Consider the following 23,035-nt stretch of genomic DNA (forward strand, 5'->3'; position numbering starts at 1 on the left):
GTCATTCTGAGAGAAGATTCACGACTACCTATGCCGGACAACTAGGAAGAATTAATAAACGTAGCTTTGTTAGCGCTGTTTACACTCTGAGAACAGAAAAGAAACTAATTTTTAAGCAATGGTTGTCTAAATAAAACTCTTGTTAGAGCTGATGCAAAACTAATCATATCATTAAAGCCAATCCGAAGTCACAACCTCTCACCACCACCGTTTCTTTAATTTACCACCATTTACCCTACCTATGGAAAACTCTCCATTGACAGTTTTGCAACAGGGTAGAGACAACCAACCAAGTTTGTCGATATATAATAAAACATTGCCTGTTTTCCCTGTGGTTTATTGTGTGATAGTTGATGTGTCCTAGTCCGGTATATGATCCACTGTTACGGAACCAAAAATGGCAAGAGCAAAATTGACTTCCACCTTGTGGGTGGGCATTATTCTTTTCTGACATACTCGGTACTGTTGAGTTGATGTAAATTTTGATGCAAATAGGCTGTACTTCACAGATTTGAATATTACAGAAGGATGCTTGCCTGAAACAAATCACACAGTTTGATTTTTGTTTAGATTAGATTAGATTCCCTACGGTGTAGAAACAGGCCCTTCGGCCCAACAAGTCCACGCTGGCCCTCCGAAGAGTAACTCACCCAGACCCATTTCCCTCTGACTAATGCACCTAACACTGTGGACAGTTTAGCATAGCCAATTCACCTTGTTGGTTGTAATGTAGAAACTGTCATAAATTTTGCAGTTACAGTAGATTTAGTGCTGTAGAGAAAAGATCAGTTATTATATCATTGAAATGTAAACATAAACCACTTACTGAAGGATATTATTAAGCTAGAGAAAATTCAGAGAAGATTTACTAGGATGTAACCGGGAATGAAGAGTTTGAGTTATAAGGATAGATTGGGACTTTTTTCTCTGGAATGTAGGAGGTTGAGGGGTGACCTTGTAGAGATTTATAAAAACATGATGGATGGAGATAAAGTGAATGGCAGAAGTCTTTTCCCTAGGACAGGGGATTTTAAGTGTTTGGGCATATTTTTAGGTGAGGGGAGAAAGATTTAAAGAGGACTGGTTGGGCCAGGGGGCCTGTTTCCACACAGTAAGGAATTTAATCTAATCTAAGACATGAGAGGCAACTTTTTTACGCAGAGAGTGTTCATGCGTGGAATGAACTTCCTGAGGAAATTGTGGATGCGGGTACAGTTATAATGTTTGGATATTTGAATAAGTACATGAATAAGAAATGTTTGAAGGGATATGGGCCAAGCACAGGAAAATGGGACAAGTTTAGTTTGGAATTTGGCATGGACTGGTTGGATCAAAGGGTCTGTTTCCATGCTGTATGACTCTGTGACTCTCCCTGTTTTTGTTTTTTAAGCACCAGCAGGACTTGCTTGCATTGAAGCACCAACAAGAAATTTTGGAACAACAGCGTAAACTAGAGCAGCATCGTCAGGAGCAGGAGATGGAGAAACAACACCGAGAACAGAAACTCATGCTGCTAAAGAATAAAGAGAAAGGAAAAGAAAGTAAGAAATATCACGTTTGTTAAACATTGATAGAAATATCCAGCAAAGTATATGGCTAAAAAGAGTTTCATTGAGCCAATAGTTGAAGTTGCAAGTTAAAAACATGTCTACAAAGCATTTAGATATTCTTAATTCTGAATTTTAGTCCTGCATTTGTTTAGCAGTTCATTTTAATGCTGACTTTAATTATCTGAACTCTGATTAGGAGTTAATTTGTTTCTGGTTCAGAAAGATATAATGGTGCAGTACACGTATTCCCTGCAGTTCTCCAGCTTGGCTAAGTGTATTGGCACTACTTTTGTAGTATTTATGATGTTGATAACTGAATCATTTGGTCATTTTATCAAAGAGTATTTCTATTAGTATTTTATTAAAATCTATTTACAATATAATAATGATATACAGAATAGAACTTTTACTCTTGAATACGTCCTCGGTTTTGCTTACTGTGAACCTGTTATCTAACAGAAGAAAAATTGAGGAAAATCTTGTGGTGTTGTATGTTCCTTTGGCTTTTCAAATTTTGTAGATCACAAAAACCAAGTTTAATTCTTTTTGAAGAGTGAGTTATGCACCAAATTAACAACATACCCAGTTTTCCTTTGTTTATTCAAAAGTACCATTATTAAAGATCTTTCCTGCAGTTTATATATGAACATAACTTTTGAACAGATTAATGAAGGGCAAGTATATCCTGAAATCAAAAATTAGGCTAACACCTTAATCTATAAACACAACCTCTTGGAATGGGCACTGCAGTTTAGTAACTATATCTTGGATCTGCAAAATAAAGTTCTAATTAAAGGTCATAGATAAACAGTGAGTTCTAAGATTGCATTTGAGTTTATACAGCATGTTTGTGATCTGGGAGTTTATAGCAATGAGAAACAAATAACATTTATGTTCACTGATCTATGGGATTAAAATTGCAAGGGTATTTTGTGTGGTGGCTTTGTCAATTGTATGTATATTATTGCCATTGAAACTCTTGTGTTGATGTTCAGTTTATAGTTAGCTCATCTGAAAGGTATATACAAAGCATTTGAGCATGAATATAAAATGTTTTTCTCACAAATATGCAAAATAGTTGCATAGTGAATTTACTGTCTGTGTTGAGCGTTATTGCAGCTCACAATTGATGGAGGTCAAATGCCCTTGACTGTAATGAGATTACCAATTTTAATGTTGCACTTCTGAGTTGATGTGAAAGTAATGCTCAAATCTGTCTGTAATTTATCAATCTCAGTTGATGTTACCATGATGGTTATTCTGGGAAATTGAATAGGCAATTTGTAGACAAAATATTTGGGCTATTTCTAACTAGGGATACTAACTACAAACATCTCGCCTAAAATTAAGTAACCTTAATAATCCTTGCCTTCATTGTAAACTTTTTAAAATTCAATTTTTTTAAAAAATAGTAATTTATATCTGGCCATTTTTGATTATTTCCATTCACCCATGTTGTTTACACTTTTCTGTAGTCCTGCAAATCTTGCTTTGAGTCTAAGTGTTGGAGTTTTTTCACTATTTTTTGCTGATCTCACCTAAATTCAAAATATTCATCCTTTCGTAAATGAATGTAAGTAAGTCTGCACCTGTCTAATCAAGAAAATTTGATATGAGTGCTTCAAACATTTGATTGTTGCAGCATGGGAAATTATGGCTTACAGTTGTTACAAACAAATGGGAATTACCTGGAATTGTTGAATACTTCACACAGACAAAATCCAGTTAAATATATCTTTTCCAGTCTTCCATTGCCTGTCTATCAAGTCTGTTCATTAATGCAGTTATGATTGTTTTCTCTGTTGTCTAATCATGGAAATACCCATGCTTCACTCTACTTCTAGCTAACCTATTCTTAATGTGGCTAAGAAACTCTCAGCAATGGCTTCTCCCTTCACTCCTGCACATGTTTGTCTACAGCATCCGAAAATGTGATTGTTTTATCCTTTTTTTAATTTGTTGAAGCAATATTGGTGTTGCTGGCAAGGCCAGCATTTGTTGCCCATCTGTAATTGCCCTGGAGAAGGTACTGTCAGTGGTAAAATGAGTGAGTGGTGAAGGTGATGATTGGAGTACCAGTCAAATAGGATGCTTTGTCTTGAATAGTGCCGAGCTTCTTGAGTTTCATAGGGGCTGCTCTCATTCAGAGTAAGTGGAGTATGCACTATCATGTTCCTGACTTAGGCCTTGTAGATGATGGACAGGCATTGGGAAGACAGGAGGGAAGTTTGTTGCCTCAGGATTCCTAACCACTGACCTAGTTGCTCTAGAAGCCATGATTATGTATATGACAGGTTGATTCATTTCTGGTCAATGGTAACCCCCTAGGATGGTGATAGTGGGGGATTCGTTGATGACAATCCTTTTGTCATTTGCACATATATTCTGTTTCCTCATGATCAATTGATTCCACACCTCTGTACTGTCAAGACTGCTAGTATAACCTAAAGTATTGATGAAGCAGAGCCTAATAACCAACTGTTGACTGTATTAAATGCCTTTGTTGTTCCCTGTCTTGAATTGATCTAAAACTATCAATATCATTATTTTCAATTCCATCACCTTCCCAAACTGTTGTCTAGATTTCACTGTTTAGAGCTTAAGCTCGTTCTCCAATTTGACCTGCAATCAAACTTCACAATATAAGTTTTATCCATCTTATAATAGTGCCTGCTACACTTGCCACAGCATTGCTTATTTCTGCCAGTCCTTGTCTCTACTGTGTCAGAAATCCTTTTTTATGATCTAGTGATTAAGTTCCCTTGTATTCTTGTTGAGCTTTCATGCTGCACTCTACCCAAACTTCTGACTGCCCTTGAATAATCAATCTTGCGCATGTTTGTGTGTCATGCCCCTTACATAGTGTGTCCCCATCCATCACTGGGTTGATAACATTGGCAGATGATGAAGTCCTTGAGTGAACACTAATTGCACACTTAGGAGCCATAATTGGTAATGAGACAGGAAGCTGTTCATGAATATTCCCACCATAGACTTAATTGTTATAGAGGCAGCAAGGTAACTGTCCCATTCTCACTTCCCCCCACCTGATTATATGTCCCCACCACCAAATTCACCATGGTACCAAGACACAAAACCTGTGACTTTCAATTCTCCAATTAGTCTCCTGTGAAGCCCCTTCTCTTCCCTCTACCATTAACAGCAAAACTATCAGCTGTCCTTGCTCTATCTATATTACTGCTGCCTGAAGTTCCCTTGGAATTTTTCTCTCTCATTTTTAAAAGCCTCTTCAAACATGCTTTGACTGTGCTTTTTATCATATCCTAACTCTTTTACTACTGCTGTGTACTTGTTTCTATCTTGTTATGGGACATGGAACCTTTACCGTTTAAGAACAGCCTATTGAAATACTTTCTGCTGCTGCTTTTATAATTCCAATTATCTGTTTACCTTAACGTCAAACACCAGTCTTAATCTCGTATGTAAAAGACTGGCAGATTTTTGTGTCAAACAGCTATTGTCGCATGCTGCTTTCCTAAGGCTTTTAAATACAGTACAGTTAATAAAGGAAATGCCAAAATCTTTATAGTTGCAAAATCATTTGATTCCTTGTCAAAAAGACAAAGCTTTCTTCTTTTTTCACAGCCATGTATTCCACAGGGATGGGAAGCCTAGCCACCCTGTACCTAAACAAGGACGCACTAAGTGGCTTGTTCTAATGTTTCATTTAAGGGACAGAAGTATTACTGTAGCCTTTTTGAAGAGTAAGTTAGTTTGGTTTACCCCTGATGCTGCTCCTGGCACTTTCAAATTTTTAATAGTGAACACCAAATCTATGCTCCAGACTCCTAAACGATAGCAGCCTGAATCTACTTCATAAATTTTTCCACATCTAAAGGCTTCAGTGTTATCATATGAACAATTCCAAAATTGGTGTCCTTTTTGATTGTCTTTCATTTCCTCTGTTTCCTGTCCTTGAACTTCATCCATTAAAGCCTCTTATGTTACTCATACTCCATGCCTGCTTATTGCTTTCCTTCCATTGTCAACCTTTCTCATCTCTTCTCTGACTTTACATAGAATGCATGGTGTAGTAAGGACAAAGCTGCTTTAACATTATCAGGGCCAGTGAAAGATCTTATCAGTTCATTGGCTGGGAATATTCTGCATGTACCAATGTGTTCCCTTCTCCTGGAAGAATAATAAATATAGTTAGGAATAAGTTTTGCAGGAGAAGTTAAACAATGTGACAGATCACCAGAACTCGAGACTAATTGTTAAGTTGTTCAATATGAATTTTTAATACACTATATGTGATTAGGAACAGAGAGCGAGTGAAGATGAACACCTGGCTGCAGGGCTGCTATAGGAGGGAGGGCTTCAGCTATGTGGATCATTGGGATACTTTCTGGGGAAGTTGGGGCCTGTACAAGAAGGACAGGTTGCACCTGAACTGGAGGGGCACCATTACCCTGGGTGAGAGATTTGCTAGAGCTCTTCAGAACGGTTTAAACTAGTTTGACAGAAGGGTGAGAATCAGAGATATGGATCTGAGGATGGAATAGCTAGTGAACAGCCAGATACAGCATGCAGAGAGTCTGTGAGGAATGAGAGACAGTTGATAGGACAAAGTTGCAGTCAGTGTGATGAGTTGAAGTATGTCTATTTTAACGCAAGAAGTATCAGGAATAAGGGTGATGAACTTAGGGTATGGATTGGTACTTGTAATTATGATGCTGTGGCCATTACGGAGACTTGAATATCATAGGGGCAGGAATGGTTGTTGGATATTCCAGGGTTTAGATGTTACAAAATGAATAGGGAGGTAAAAGAGGTGGGGAGTGGCATTGCTAATCAGGAATAGTATCACAGCTGCAGAAAAGGAGGTCGTTGAGCAGGGTTTGTCTACAGAGTCATTATGGGTGGAAAACAGAAACAGGAAAGGAGCAGTCACTTTATTGGGAGTTTTCTACAGACACCCCAATAGCAACAGAGACACAGAAGAGTAGATTGGGAGACAGATTTTGGTAAGGTGCAGAAGTAACAGGGTTGTTGTCATGACTTTAACTTCCTCAATATTGATTAGAATCTCCTTAGTTCAAATAGTTTAGATGGAGCAGTTTTTGTCAGGTGTATCCATGAAGGACCCTTGACTGAATATGTAATTAGGCTGACTAGAGGGGAAGCCATATTGGATTTGGTTATTGGCAACAAACCAGGCCAGGTGTCAGATCTCTCCGTGGGAGAGCAATCACAACTACTTGACTTGTACTCGTCATGGAGAGGGATAGGAGCAGATGGTACAGGAAAGTATTGAAGGAGAATTACAGCGCTATTAGGCAGGAACTGAGGTGCCTAAATTGGGAACAGATGTTCTCAGGGAAATGCACAACAGAAGTATGGAGGTTGCTTAGAGAGCAAATGCTGATAGTGCTGGATAGTTTTGTCCTACTCAGGCAAGGAAGGGGTGGTAGGGTGAAGGAAACTTGGGTGACAAGGGATGTGGAACATCTAGTAAAGAGGAAGAAGAAAGCTTACTAAAGGTTGAGGAGGCAAGGATCAGACAGGGCTCTAGAGGGTTAAAAGGTAGTCAGGAAAGAATTGAAGAAGGAGAGCTAGAAGGGGGCATGAAAAAGCTTTAGGGTTAGGATTAAGAAAAACCCTAAGGCATTCTATGCTTATGTGAAGAGCAAGAGGATGGCCAGAGTGAGGGTAGGGCTGTTCAGGGAAAGTGGAGGGAACTTGCACCTGGAGTCGAAGGAGATAGGGGAGGTCCATAATGAATACTTTGCTTCAGTATTCACTACTGAGAGGGACCTTAATGTTTATGAGGACAGTGTGAAGCAGGCTGATATGGTCAAACAGATTGATGTTAAGGAGGAGGATATGCTGAAAATTTTGAAAAGCATAAGGATAGATAAGTCCCTGGAGAAAGTGAGGTCTGCAGATGCTGGAGATCAAAGTTGAAACTTTATTGCTGGAACAGCACAGCAGGTCAGGCAGCATCCAGGGAACAGGAGATTCGACATTTCGGGATTCCTGAAGAAGGGCCTGTGCCCGAAACGTCGAATCTCCTGTTCCCTGGATGCTGCCTGACCTGCTGTGCTGTTCCAGCAATAAAGTTTCAACTTAGATAAGTCCCTGGGCCATATAGGATATACCCAAGCTTACTGCAGAAAGAGAAGGAAGAGATTGCTGCACCTTGGCGATGATCTTTGTGTCCTCACTGACCACTGGATCATCACCAGATGATTGGAGTGTGGCAAATATTATTCTCTTGTTTAAGAAAGGGAATGAAGATAATCCTGGAAATTACAGATCAGTCAATCTTAGGTGTGTGGTGGGCAAATTATTGAATAGGATTCTGAGAGGGTTTATGATTACTTGGAAAACCATAGTTTGATTAGTGATAGTCAGCATGGCTTTGTGAAAGACACGTCGTGCCTCACAAGCCTTATTGAATTCTTTGAGGATGTGATAAAACACGTTGATAAAGGTAGAGCAGTGAATGTGGTGTACCTGAATTTTAGCAAGGTGTTTGAGCCATGGTAGGCTCATTCAAAAAGTAAGGAGGCATGGAATACAATGAAATTTGGCTGTCTGAATATAGAATTTGCTGGCCCATGGAAGACAGGGGGTGGTGGTAGATGGAAATTATTCAGTCTGGAGCTCGGTGACCAGTGGTGTTCCACAGGGATCTGTTCTGGGACCTCTTCTTTGTGATTTTTATAAATGACTTAGATGAGGAAGTGGAAGGGTGGGTTAGTAAGTTTGCTGAAGACACGAAGGTTGGTGGAGTGATGGATAGTGTGGCGGGCTCTTGTAGTTTGCAATGGGACATAGACAGGATGCAGAGCTGGGCTGATAAGTGGCAGATGGAGTTCAACCTGGAAAAATGTGAAGTGATTCATTTTGGAAGGTCGTATTTGAATGCCAAATACAGGGTTAAAGGCAGGATTCTTGGCGGTATGGAGCAACAGAAGGATCTTGGAGCCCATGTCCTGTCCATAAATCCTTCAAAGTTGCCACCTAAGTTGGTAGGGTTGTTAAGAAAGCATATGGTGTGTTGGCTTTCATTAGCAGGGGGATTCAGTTTGAGCCGCAAGGTTATGCTGCACCTTTTTAGAGCCCTGATTAGACCACAGAGAATATTGTGTTCAGTTCTAGTCACCTCATTATCGGAAGGATGTGGAAGCTTTAGAGAGGGTGCAGAGGAGATTTACTAGGTTGCTGCCTGGACTGGAAGGCATGTCTTAATAAGTAAGGTTGAGGGAGCTAGGACATTTCTCACTGGAGCAAAGAAGGATGAGAGGTGATTTAATAGAGGTGTACAAGATGCTGAGAGGTGTAGAAAGAGTGAATAGTCAGATTTTTTTCCAGGGCAGAAATGGCTATCACAAGGGGGCATAATTTTAAGGTGATTGGAGGAAGGTTTAAGGGAGATGTCAGAGGTCGGTACTTACACAGAGAGGGGTGGGTGTGTGAAATGCACTACCAGCAGTGGTAGTGAATTCAGATATATTAAGGACATTTTAGCGACTCTTGGATAGGCACATGGATGATAGTAAAATGAAGGGTATGTAGATTAGTTTGATCTTAGAGTAGGATAAAAGTTCAGCACAACATCAAGGGCCAAAGGGCCTGTGCTGTACTGTTCTATGTTCTAAAAAAAGACTCGAAGGTCATTGTGACAAGAGTACTTCATGCAAATCATTGTCAGACTTTTCAGTTCCCTTTCATCCATAGTAACTTCCCAGTTAATTTCTATCAGTAAGAGATTTCCTCTTTCAACAATTTTTTTTAGAATTGAACAGGCTGTTTCCTTTTATCTAAAGATAGTAACCTAGTTTGTCCAGTTTTGTACCGTTGTGTCAAAGTTAGTCATAAGGGTTGATCGTTCCCTTACAGTGCAGACTAAACTTAGCACAAACCTTGAGAATCGGAAGTGGTTGTGGCACTTGAAACTAGTTTGAATATTTATATGTTCAGCATCAAAATTGCACACTTTTCTGTAAGATTTTCTTTCTCAACTCCCAATAGATAAAACAAAGTGACATGTTGATAAGATCAGGGTCTAAAAACGATGTACATATAATGTGTATAAAATCTGTAGAAAGAGACAGCAAATTTTCTTAGCAGCAATTAAATAGAAATATTGCAAATTTCTTCCAGTTATTGCTTATTTAACTTGCATCAATTGCTCCCAGTTCAGCGTAGCTGAAGCAGTAAGCAGAGGTTGTAGCTCATCAAAGCTCCAAAAAAGTTTATTATTATTAGCAACAGGGTACTTCACACTCCACATGTGCAATGTAAGTTTTTAGATAGTGTGATAGGACTATGGCTTTAAGAGGTGTATTTTCTTCTGTTTTTTTTTAATGAAGATAGGTTGAGATATAGGTTTGAGCAGTCTGCTCCAAAGCTAAGAAAGTAAATAATTTGTAAGGTCTTGGAGTTTTTTTTTAAAGGTTGAAACAGTAGAAGCCACCTGAATGGGTGGGGTCAAGCTCCCACAGAACCAAGATTTTTTTTTGTTTGGTTTAAGCCTTCAGTAGCAGCTGTAGGAGTGTTGAAGCTGGATGTGGAAGCTCTTATTCCTGCCTTTGGATACAGCTAAAATCAGAGGTCCTCTTCCTGCTGCTAGAATTGCATGTGAGACAATCTATTTTACTGAATTTGCCTTTGCCACGATTTTGGAACAATTAATTAGTAGTGGTTAATATATATATTATTTTGTTAAGCATTTCGATAGAGTCATGGTTAAGCCAGTTCTTTTATTTTGCCTGTATTCTAATTGGAGTACGAGTAAAGTGTGTTTTGTTTCAAGCCTGGTAATTTAACCAATCGATTTGCATCCAGAACACAACTTCTTACACTTATCTTTTAAAATAAGAAAAAGTTAGGGTCTAGACTGTCTTCTAAATATATTTTGAGGGGGGTTAGTCGAGACTATATAAAAAAAAATTAGGGGCTCTTGTCAGGATCAAAATCTGTAATTGCAGGTTGAATTTGGGATTATTGGACTCAAAGGCAGTAAGTGGTGAGTTTGGTGTTCTCTTTACAGATGTTAAATTTAGTTGGTTTAAATAGAGTGTGCCTTGTGTAGTAAAGGCTCTTTCAGTTACTAAGAGTTTTCTGAGTTTGGAAGAAGTCACTTTGGGAGTTTTACAGAAAGTGAGCAGGGCAAGGTATTTGGAATTGGCAGAAAAGCTGGAATTGGAGTTGGGCATTGCTGTGCAAAAAGGGGAGACATTTGAAGCAATAGGTTGGCATTTCCGATTGCCAGAAATGCCATCAGAATCATTGGAAATGGCTAGAATTCAATTGTAAGTGAAACAGCTTGAACATAAAAGGGAATTAAACAGTTCAAATTACGAGTAAATGTAGAGGAAAAAGAAAATGAAAGGGTGGCCTTAACAGAAGAAAGAGAGAGTTTTGAACTTCAGGGGTTGGAACTGAAAGCTTAAAGTCGATTTAAAATGGCAGAGATAGAGGTGAAAGGTGAGAGTAGGACAGCGATGGAGATCAATTCCATCGTAACCAAAGACCTGGTAGGGATCTGTTTAAATATGGCCAAACATTGTCTATGTTTGACGAGAAGGATGTAGAAACCTTTCTCATTTCATTTGAAAAGGTAGCTAAATAATTGAAATGGCCGGTGACCATGTGGGTATCGTTGATCCAAACAAAGTTGGTAGATAGAACTAGTGAGGTATTTGCATCACTATCAGATGAGGTATCTGGGGATTATGAGGAGGTGAAAAAAGCCATTTTAAATGCATACAAGCTAGTACCAGCTCTACAAACAATATTTTAGGAATCTGAGGAGGGAATCTGGTCAAATATACATAGAGTTTGAAAGGATCAAACAAAGTAATTTTGATAGCTCAATAAAGGCATTGAAAAAAAGTCAAACATTTGATGCTCTCCCACATTTATTTTGGAGGAGTTCAAAAATTCACTTCCTGAAGTCATAAGAACTCAGATGGAAGAGCAAAGAGTTAAAACTGCAAGATTAGCAGCAGAAATGGCAGATGATTATGACTTGATTCATAAATCAAAGTTTGGTTTCCAATATCGGTTTTAATCTGAGGAATAGAAATGGGTGAAAAAGAGAAATTCTTAAGTGGAAAGGGAAGAGGAGATCTGATTGAAAATAGTTTACCACAGGGTGAAAAGGAAAACCAAGTAGGGTAAAGAGAAGTAAAAAATCTCAAGCATTTTCACTGTAATAAAGTAGGTCACATGATGTTGCACTGGTGGTTTAGAAAAAGCACTGGGAAGGCATATGTGTGAAAACAGTATGAGTCAGTGAGTTTTGTTGAAATGATGAAGGAAAACCCAGTAGGAGCTAAAAAGCTGCAAAAAAAAGTAAAAAACTGATCAGAGATTGGTTGAGAAGCAAGTGCTAGATCTCTTTAAATAACTTACTGGCGTGGGCAAGGTTTACTCATGTATGCCAGGAGGATTAGGTAAAGAAATTGAGATTTTAAGAGATAAGAGAACAGGTCAATCTTTGATAAAGCGGTGGTAAGTAATTAAGAAGGAGTATTGCCAGAAAAAATAGTAATATGTGAAATTCACGGTGAGAAGTGTTCCATCATATAAAGTGAGGTTGGAGAGTCTGGCGAAAAGTGATGGTGGAGTGATAGAGAAACTCTCGGTTCCAAAAATAAGGTTTATCCTTAGTAACTATATGGCTGGATCACAGGTGAGAGTGATGCCAACTGTGGTTGAAAATCCAGTGGAAAATCAGGCAACTGAGGTGTTACAGAAAGTATATCTGGGATTTTTCCTGACTGTATGGTAACAAGGTCACAAAGCCACAGGTGGAAACAGGAGGAAAAATCAAAGAGTAAAGTTAACGATGTTCAAATTCAATTATCAGAGACTGTGTTTGATCAAATGCTTGAGAAAAAAACAAGAACATATGGAGGATAAAGTGAATATTTTAAATTTAGAAAGATTGGCTGAATTATAACAGAAGGATGAAAAGCTAAAGCAGTTGTAACAGACAGCTTACACAGAAGAAGAATCTGAATGTATCCCAGAATATTACTATCTTAAAAATGACATTGTGATGAGGAAATGGAGACTATCACGTAATCGGGTGGATGAGAAATGGGTAGAAGTTCATCATTTGGTATTACTGGCGGGTTATAAAAATGTGGTGTTGCAGGTAGCACATGAATAGCAGTAAGAGGCCATTTGGGGGTAAAGAAAACTCAAGCCAAAATATAAAAAAAATTTATTGGCCTGCACTGCAAAAGGATGTAGTTGAATTTTGTTGGACACATCATACGTCTCAGGTAATTGAAAAACCTCAGGCAGTGATAAAACCAATAACCATAATACCCATTCCCATATTTGAGAAACCTTTTACAAGAGTCTTATTTGATTTCAGGATCCCTATCTAAAACAATAAGTGGCAATCATGATTTGTTGACCTGAATGGATGTGTCTATTAGATTTCCATTTTGTTACGCAGTATTACGGCTAAAAGGATTGTAGGAGAATGTTCAATTTTTTTTTAACTAGATATCAACAACCAACAGAGATACAATTGAATCAAGGGTTAAATCTACATCAAAATTATTCAAGGAAGTTATAGATAGCTTAAGAATAAAACAATGCAAATCCACTGCATACCATCCTGAATCACATGGAACATTAGATCAGTGGCATCAAACTTTAAAGACCATGTTGAGTGTTTATAGTCAAGACTATCCAGAAGATTAGGATAAAGAAATTCAATTTGTACATCTTGCAATTAGGGATGCACCTAATGAATCAACTAAATTCAGTCCATTTGAATTAGCTTTTGAGCTTGAGGTGAGAGTACCATTTCAATTAATAAATGAGAAATTGATGAATCAGAGTTCAGACACTACATATTTGGACTATGTGTCAAAGTTTAAGAAAAGAATAAATAGAATGGGTGAGTTGGCTAAACAGCATTTAAAAGTAGCACAGCATGTGATGACACAGGAAGCAGGCAAAACTCAAAAATTCATAGTTTTCCTAGTGGAGATAAAGGGTTACTCCCAGTGATAAGTGAACCTTTAAAGACAAGGACTAGCAGGCCTTATCAAATCATAAAGAAAATGAGTGAGGTGAATTATTGATTAGAAACTCAGAAGAGAAGAAATCTGAGTCTGTCATGTGAATATGCTCAAAAGGAATTTTGATAAGGAAGGAAAGCAAAAGGTGAAAGGATTCCTGGTTACAAGAATAATAGAGAGCCATAGAGATGTACAATATGGAAACAGACCCTTCGGTCCAACCCATCCATGCCGACCAGATATCCCAACCCAATCTATTCCCACCTGCCAGCACCCGGCCCATATCCCTCCAAACCCTTCCTATTCATATACCCATCCAAATGCCTCTTTAATGTTGCAATTTTACCAGCCTCCCAAACATCAAAGGCAGTAACTGTGCAGGTTTTTTTTTTTCTCTCTCTCTCTCTCCCCCTCTCCCCTGCAATGACCTCACCATGTGCTTCCTTTGTCTGTTCTTCTCCCTTTTAAAACTGCTGTTGTTTTAACTTTTTTTTTCCCCAAAGTTCCAATTCAATGCAACAGCATATAAAACAGTAATTGCTGCTCCTGGAATTTGAGAAAATCACCTCCAGCACCTAAAATAACTCAATAAAGGAGCAGCTGTTACAGCCAGAAAGTTTTCCTGTCCTCCATCTTGGATAACATCAAAGGGACCCTACAAGTTCAGATGATTCTGATATGGCCATTCCTAAAATTAAATTGGATAATGAGGAAGTTCTCAAGAATTGGGATGATTTTTTGAGTTATCTTCCCGAGGAAACTCAAATGATCTGAGAGTTATTGCAATCAGATAGGGAGATACATAGGTATAAGCTAGGAAGTACTAATCTAATTGCACATGATATAGAAATAGGAAATGCAGTTCCAATTAAACAATATCCTATCAGATTTAACCCTCTAAAGTTGGAATAGGTTCAAAAAGAGATTGAACACATGCTCAAAGACAATATAATCAAAGTGAGTTGCAGTGAATTGAGCTCGCCCATAGTAATGTTGTCAAAACCGGATGGTACCCAATGATTATGTGTGGCCTACCACTAGGTCAATGCAGTTACAAAATCTGATTCATATCTTATTCCACATTTGGAAGACTGTATTGAGAGGGTGAGACATATGACTTATATTTCTAAATTGGACTTATTCAGAGGCTACTGGCAAGTACCTGTATCTGAAACAGCGAAGGAAATTTTAACATTCAACACTGAATGGACAGTGCTGGTTTAAAGTCATGCCATTTGCGAAGAAAAAAATGCGGCAACCACATTTCACAGACTAACCAATAAAATCATTTTGGGATTACCCAATTATGTGGTGTACATCAACAATCTGGTGAGCTTTAGTTAGAAATGGAAGGATCATTTGGAGCATCTATTGGAATTATTCAATAAATTGGGGAATCGGGCTTGATGATGATCAACTTGGATAAGGTGAGTTCGCAAAAGCCCAAATCACATTCCTGGGCCATGTCATTGGACATGGAAAGCTGGCCCCATGGATGTGAAAACAAAGGTTTTTGGAGAGTTTCCCATTTCAACGACAAAGAGGGAAGTACGATGATTCCTGGAATGAGTGGTTTTTATTGGACATTCGTACCAAATTTTGGCAGTGTGGTTGCTCCACAGAATGACTTGTGCAGAAAATTTCAGTGAATGAAGGAATATCAGAAAGCATTTGACAGCTTGAAAGTTGTGTTGCCACTGCCACAGTGTTAGCCACACTTAATTACGCAAAGCCGATGCGAGTGACGTGGGTGTCAGTGCTGTACTCTTGCAAGAAGACAACGAGAAGATAGAAACATCTATTGGGTATTTTTCCAGAAAATTGGATGACCACTAACAGAAATATTCCATGATTGAGAAAGAGACATTGAGTCTGATGTTGACATTCAACAATTTAACATTTATATTGTTAGTAGTGGGCTGAGATAATAGTATATGCAGATCGTAATAATCTTTTTCTAAAAACATAAGTTAGAGTCATAGAGATGTACAGCACGGAAACAGACCCTTCGGTCCAACTCATCCATGCTGACCAGATATCCCAACCCAATCTAGTCTCATCTGCCAGGACCCGGCCCATATCCCTCCAAACCGTTCCTATTCATATACCCAACCAGTTGCCTTTTAAATGTTGCAATTGTACTAGCCTCCACCACAGATAGAATAAATAGACAAAGTCTTTTCCCTGGGGTGGGGGAGTCCAGAACTAGAGGGCATAGGTTAGGGTGAGAGGGGAAAGATATAAAAGAGATCTAAGAGGCAACTTCTTCACGCAGAGGGTGGTACATGTATGGAATGAACTGCCAGAGGAAGTGATGGAGGCAGTAATTTTTTAAAATTCCAGACTATTTAGATGGAATGTATTTTGTAGCCATTCAGTTTGAAAATTATGCACATGGGAGGACAGGAGAATGTAACTGCCAATGCATTGTCACGATTTTCATGAAGGAAGATGGAGGCATTCAGTGGCAGGAAAAATTAGACTGAGCTGGACTATAGTAGTGAATGTTTGCATGCTTAGAGTTAATGTAATGTATATGTATTGTAGTATACGAATAACATAAGACTAAAGGTTTTTAAAAAAGACAGCCATGTTTGTATATTGATTTTTTTTTAAAAGAGGGAAGGTTGGTGATACTATGGTTTTAAGAGATGTATTTTGTCCTTTTTTTTAAATGAAGATAGGTTGAGACAAGTGCTGAGCAGACTGCTCCAAAGCCCATAAAGTTAACAGTTTGACAGGCCTTGGGTTTTTTTTTTAAAGTTGGAATAATAGAAGTAGCCTGAATGGGTGTGATCAGGCTCTTACAGAATCAGGATTTTTTAAGCTTTACCCTTCAGTAGCAGTTGCTGGTGTCTTGTAGCTGGATGTTTAAACTTATTCCTGTCCTGTTGTAGCTAAAAGCTGGGGTTATCATCCTGCTCCTAGAATTGCATGTGAGAAAATCTACTGAATTTGCTTTTGCTAAGGGTGTGTTTATGAGATGTTACTATAGTGGAACAGTTAATTAGTGGTTTATGTGTATGTGTGTGTATTTTTTTTAAGATTTCGATAGAGTTACGGTTAAGCTAATGTTGCTTTTGTTTTGTCTGTAGTTTAATTATAGTCAATATGTGTTTTGTTTCAAGCCTGGTAGGTTGACCAATTGAATTGCATCTGGAAGGCAACACCTTATATTTACCTTTTAAAATAAGAAAAAAGTAGGGTCTAGACTGTCTTAATATATTTTGAGGGGGTTTGGTCTGGTCCAAAACAATAGATATGCTGAAAGGGAAATGAGATAGGAAACCTTCATTTGGGATGTACAACATTCAGGGAATGCAATTCCAGGGATGTTTTAACTGAGGCAGTCGATCCGCTACAGTAACCTCAAAGACCATTAGGTGAAGAGGTTTAAAATTAAACCAGTTAATTTAAAGTGCTTCTTCTAATGTTTTTCTTTGAAGAGGCATCACTTCATATTTTCTGCATTAAATTTTTCCTGCTATGTGTCTGATAATTTCTACCAATCTGAGCCCTCCTGAAGCCTGTTACTATCATTGACACTGTTTACTACATTTCCAGTCTTTGTGTCACCAGTAAACTTTGAAATTATGTCCAAATTAATGTCATTAATATGTATCAAAAAGGCTAGTGGTCCTAATACCTATTACTAGGCAACACCACTGTTTGGATTTCCTGATATGACATACAATTGATCGTATTGCCCTTTGCTACCTGTTACTTTATTTCTAATTTTTGCTGTCATTTCCCTTTAATATCATGTGTGTACATTTGCTAACAAGTATATTCTGTGACACTCATGCAAAACACCTTCTGAAAGATGCTTTTTAGTCAGGATTTTACTTAAAATATAAGGTTTGTAACTTTTTAAAAATTATGCATGTCTGTGTAGACTGTTAGCAAAACAAGAGTCAAGATTAGAGTAGAGCTGGAAAAGCACAGCAGGTCAGATCAGGAAATGCCGATTTTCCTGCTCCTCGGATGCTGCCTGACCGGCTGTGCTTTTCCAGCACTACTCTAATCTCCAGCATCTGCAATACCCACTATCACCCTATTAGCAAAATAATATTCAGTATGCTGACACAGTGTTATGCTTTCTTGTCTCTATTACAGCTATTCTATGTGATCCCTAGTTGGTGAATAATTGAAACCGAGTTGCTGTTTCACACTATATGCAGTTGTGGATCCAAATGATTCACTTTATGAGCTAGCAAGAGCCAGTTCTATTTTGGTATTGGTGTTTTGCTGCAGGTTAAGTCATTTATACAGAGATTTTTGTTATGTATGCAGTCAAGCAACCTGCCTCTTCCTATGATTTGTCATGCATTCCATGAATGAGACCAAGTCTATAGCATGGACAAGTATAAAATTAAACTTTTTTCTTCTGTCTCTAAATATCCTAAAACTGCTAATTATTACACAAACTTCATAGACTAATTATTTACAGTAAATATCTTCCTGAAGGAAGCTCTCATTCTGAGGTAGCTGCTGCAAAAGTCAATAATGGTGCACAGAGTAGAATGAAAATAGCAAATTGGATGATAAAAGGTCTAATTCTTTTCATACTAGATGGTACTACATGGTACTTTCTTGGGCACTCGGCTGCTCTTGATCATTGGTTTCAGGTGGTCACTTGAAGACTGACTTAACGGAGTCCCCATTCAATTCACTAAAATTCTTTGCGCCTTCTCAAGATCATCATTACCCTGTGAAAAATGCTCTGCCAACAGCAGTGTGGCAATGGAACTTGCAGCTCTAAGGCTTGAACATGCTAAGAAAACAGCAGCTAGATATATTAAGATATTCAGTTACTTTGTGAGCAATTACCTTTTGATGCAAGTTGTGACTAAAAGTTAGACTAACATTTTGAGTAAGATAGTGACAGTGAAAACTCTGCAGTCAATGAATCAGCGGCACTTAGATCTTGTGACTAGGGAGGAGGCTGCGGTTGCTGGAGGTCCCTGGGTGGAAATGAACTCAGTGATATGAATTTTATTCGCTCCATGGATGAATCTCACAATTTGAACTTGTTGTGTGGATTGAACATGATTACTCCATAACAGTGAGCTTGCAGGCTATTTGGCTGTAGAGATATCACTCAGATCTATGAAGTGAATAAAATGCCCACTTTACTGCAGAACATTTGCTACATAATCTGCTTGTTCTAAAATTTTGAACCCTGTGATAACCTGGAACTTACATTTGTCTGCATGTATTTTAGGTGCAGTAGCAAGTACAGAAGTGAAATTGAGACTTCAGGAGTTTGTCCTGAATAAAAAGAAAGCCGCAGCACACAGGGCAATAAATCATTCCATTCCAAATGACCCAAGATTTTGGTACGGGTAAGTGTATCTGATAAGAAGCATTAATGTGATAATGTTTTTATTGACATTTTTACAGCCAGCTCAAACATCTGGTATGCAGATACCCATTTTAATTAAAGATTTCCAAAGCAAGCCACTGAATAATCCACACAAGTAAGCATTTTACTTGTCTTATACACGATACAAATCATCTCTTCAAAATTAATTCTCCCCTTTTCTCCCTTGCATTCTCTGGTACTTGTGAATTTCTGTATTGGGGATTCGCAGGTACTTTGGGAGATATAGAAGTGGGGATTTTAGAGCAATGAAATTGGGACAGAGTTCAGAAAATTAGGATGTGTGTGCTTTCTTTCCTCATTCACTGACTTTTGAAAGGCTTCTTCTTTGCCAACTTTCTTTTCCTTCCTCCTCTTCTAAATTCTGTGTCCTATGATCCTGCCCCACTACCTACCTGATGAAGGAACAGTGCCTAGAAAGCTAGTACTTCCAAATAAACCTGTTGGTCTATAATCTAGTGTTGTGAGATTTTGAAACTGTCCACCCCAGTCCAAAACCAGCTCCTCCACATCAGGGCTATTTAAAATGAACTTAGGGCTCTCTCTAACTCCTGGTGTATGTCTGTTGTATGAACAACAGTGGTAAAATGGAGAGATTTATGTGCTTGCTGAGATTAATCTATCTTTTTGTTCAAATAAAATTTGTACAACATGCATGTCTAAGGGAGTTTTCTTTTTCTTTTGACCAAGACACACAACCTCTATGATCAGCTAGCATTTTCTATTGGAATTAGCTGTCCTAGTTCAGCTTTGTTTATGCCTTATGCTTATCTCCAAAAATGGAAATCATAAAACAAACGTTAATGAAACAAGAACAAATGTGGATTAACAGACCATAGTAAATAAATGTTCTGATTGCTTAGTCATTCAAGAAAAATGATTTGCAGGAATATTATTAATACTTAGATATTAAAGTGCCATCTCAAGTCAGAACTTCTTTCTCAGGCTTTCATGGTAATATGAAAATTCCTATTCCACAAAGCTCATGGCAGATTTCTCATGGCTCTCGTTGTACCTGGAGTTTGGACTTTGTTTGCCACAGGCAATTTTTCAGAAGACTGCTTATTCTGACAATGAGCAGATGTACAAATACCACTTAAAATGTATCAGACCCTGTGGTAGACAGATTCAAATTTTTTTTTTGTTTTGCTGCTGAGCTTTATTTTAACTAAGCATGGCTTTTAAATTGTTTTAGTCTCTACGCATTATTCTGGTAACATATTTTTGGCTTTTCTTGCAAGTATGTAATGATCTAAAATCATTGCTGAAAGAATGATGGAAGGACATTCCATCATAACTTTCAAAAACCAATTGAATATTTATTTGACAAAGAGAGAGTGCACAGCCACGAAGAAAGATCGAGAGAGTGAGTCTAAATGGATAGCTCTTTTAAAGAGGCAGGATGTGCTTTTTTTGTTAAATGGCCACCCTTTCAGTGGTAAAGAAGTTATAAACATGGTTGGCATTCTACAAGCTACCCATAAATTGACACCACATCTACGCTGTTCATGGCACATAATATGGGCTCAAGTTGGGCTCACAATGGCCTTTTCCATTACCACAACGAACCACAGTGCAAATTGCAGGAACAATGCCTCATCTTCTGTCTGGGTAGCCTACAGCCTGGAGGACTCAATATTGAGTTCTCCAATTTCAAATAACCTCCCTCCCCACCCCCAACGCTCTTGTTCTCCAATTTCAAATAACCTCCCTCCCCATCCCCCAACGCTCTTCCCAGCCCCTCCCCCTCCCTGCCACCAACCAGATTCATTCCTCCCATTGACAAACCAGGTCATGCCCTCTACTTGTACTCACCCATCCCCACTTCACTATCCTGTCCTCACCACCCCCTTTATCTGAATATCCACCCCAGTCCTGAAGAGCTCACAATGCTACTTTGTTGCTCTGAGCACAAGACAAGGGTTTTGGCAGGAAACATGAGCTATATAACAAAGGGACAAACTCCCTAATCGATCATCAAATAATCTTACACTGAATCCAGAGGGATGGCTCATAGCGGAACAGTAAAATTACTGGTTCATTAAGGGATACTGATAGAGAATATAAAAAGGAGAGCTTTGCCTTGCATTTAACCTAAACTCAACAGTGGCAGTAACAGTTGAATAAATCTACTTTGTTTCCCAGCCACACTGTCCATTTGCTTCAACAACACAAATAGCAGAGTGGCTATGTTGCTGCACGAGAAATCCAAAAGCTTGGACCAATAATTTCATCAAGTCAGCTGGGGAATTTAAACAGTTCATTAAATAAATGTGAAATATGAAAAGTTGGTATCAGTAATAGCAACTGTGTAATTACTAGACTGTCATAAAAGTCTATCTGGTTCACTAAGGTCCTATTCTTCTAGCTCCTCCCCTAGCAAGCTGTTCCAGTACAGCTACAACAGTGACCTAATCCAACAATGAGAAAAATTGCCCAGTTATATCCTATCCACAAATGGCAGAACAAATCCATTGACCAATTACCATTCGTATGTCTATTTTCAAACATAAACAAGGTGATGGAGTGGGTCATCGATAGTGACTCCAGCAGCAGTTGCAAAGGAGTAATATGCTCACTGCTCATTTTGTGTTCCTCCATGGCTACTCAGCTCATGACCTCATAATGACCTTGGTCTAAGCATGAGTACAAGAACTCTAGAGGAGAGCTGTGTGTGACTGCCTTTAATATCAAAGAAAACCAGGGGAAAACCTTCTGCTGGTTAGACTTGTGTCTCGAATAAAAGGTAGGTAATTGTTAAGATTTTTGGAGGTTAATCATGTCAACCTCAGGAGTTCTTCAGGGTAGTTTCCTAGGCCCAACTATCGTCAGCTACTCCCTCGGTGGCTTTCCTTCCATCATAAGGTCAGAAGTGGGAATGTTCACTATTGATTGCACAACATTTGTGACTCCTCAACTTCGGAAGCAGTCTGTGAAAATCTGTGAACATATACAGCAAAATGTGGACAACATCAAGGCTTGGGCTGATAAATGGCAAGTACAAGTGGTTGACAAATGTTCAACTTAGGGACACTTGTACTTATGAATCAGATCCTGTACAGTGGTGTATTAATATTAATATTGGGGAACTGATGCCTAGAGGTATAATCACTGGACTGTTAATCAAGAGACCCAGATAATGTTCTGAAGACCCAGGTTCAAATCCTGTTTTGGCAGATGTGAAATTTGAGTTCAACAAAAAAATCTGGCATTAAAAGTCTAATGATGACTAGAATCCATTGTTGAAAAAAACCCATCTGGTTCACTAGTATCCTTTAAGGAAGGAAACTACCATCCTTATGTGGTCTAGAAACAATACAAAAACTGCAGAAGCTGGAATCCAAAATAGACGAGCAGGAGGCTGGATGAACACAGCAAGCCAGGCGGCATCAGGAGATGGAGAGGTTTTGGGGTAACCTGTCTTCAGGACTGGGGATGAGTGTGGGTGGAGCTGCAGATAAAGAGGATGGCGTGGGCAGGGTAGTAAAGTGGGGATAGGTGAAGACAGGTATGAATCCATCCTTGGCCTTTTCCATTACCACAACAAACTACAGTGCAAATTGCAGGAACAATGCCTCATCTTCTGTCTGGGCAGCCTACAGCCTGGAGGACTCAATATTGAGTTCTCCAATTTCAAATAACCTCCCTCCCCATCCCCCAACGCTCTTCCCAGCCCCTCCCCCTCCCTGCCACCAACCAGATTCATTCCTCCCATTGACAAACCAGGTCATGTCCTCTACTTGTACTCACCCATCCCCACTTCATTATCCTGTCCTCACCACCCCCTTTATCTGAATATCCACCCCAGTCCTGAAGACGGGTTACACCAGAGACGTCGACTTCTACACCTCCTGATGCTGCCTGGCTTGCCGTGTTCTTCAGACTCCTGCCTGTCTATCCTTATCTGGTCTGGCTGACATGTGATCCAGAGCCACAGCAATGTGGTGGACTCTTAATTGTGCTCCAGACAATTAGGGATGGGCAATAAATGCTGGCCTCGCCAGTGACATCATCCCATGAATGAATTTTCAGAAATTTCAAGATCCAACATACAATCTAACATTTGCCTGTAGTTACAAATG

At 38.8% G+C, this 23,035-nt stretch overlaps 1 protein-coding gene across 12 annotated transcripts in view; it reads left to right on the forward strand.

The window, feature by feature from the left end:
* hdac4 (histone deacetylase 4) overlaps window positions 1-23,035 on the forward strand; it is a 492,096-nt gene that overhangs the window by 281,903 nt on the left and 187,158 nt on the right. For all 12 annotated transcript variants that reach the window (XM_043693112.1, XM_043693104.1, XM_043693105.1 and 9 more), the window contains 2 exons: window positions 1,391-1,541; window positions 18,795-18,915. In XM_043693112.1, the coding sequence (XP_043549047.1) occupies window positions 1,391-1,541; window positions 18,795-18,915 (272 nt within the window). The remainder of the gene's footprint in view (window positions 1-1,390; window positions 1,542-18,794; window positions 18,916-23,035) is intronic.

The sequence above is a fragment of the Chiloscyllium plagiosum genome, chromosome 7 (assembly GCF_004010195.1).
Source record: "Chiloscyllium plagiosum isolate BGI_BamShark_2017 chromosome 7, ASM401019v2, whole genome shotgun sequence".
Classification (NCBI taxonomy): Eukaryota; Metazoa; Chordata; class Chondrichthyes; order Orectolobiformes; family Hemiscylliidae; genus Chiloscyllium; species Chiloscyllium plagiosum.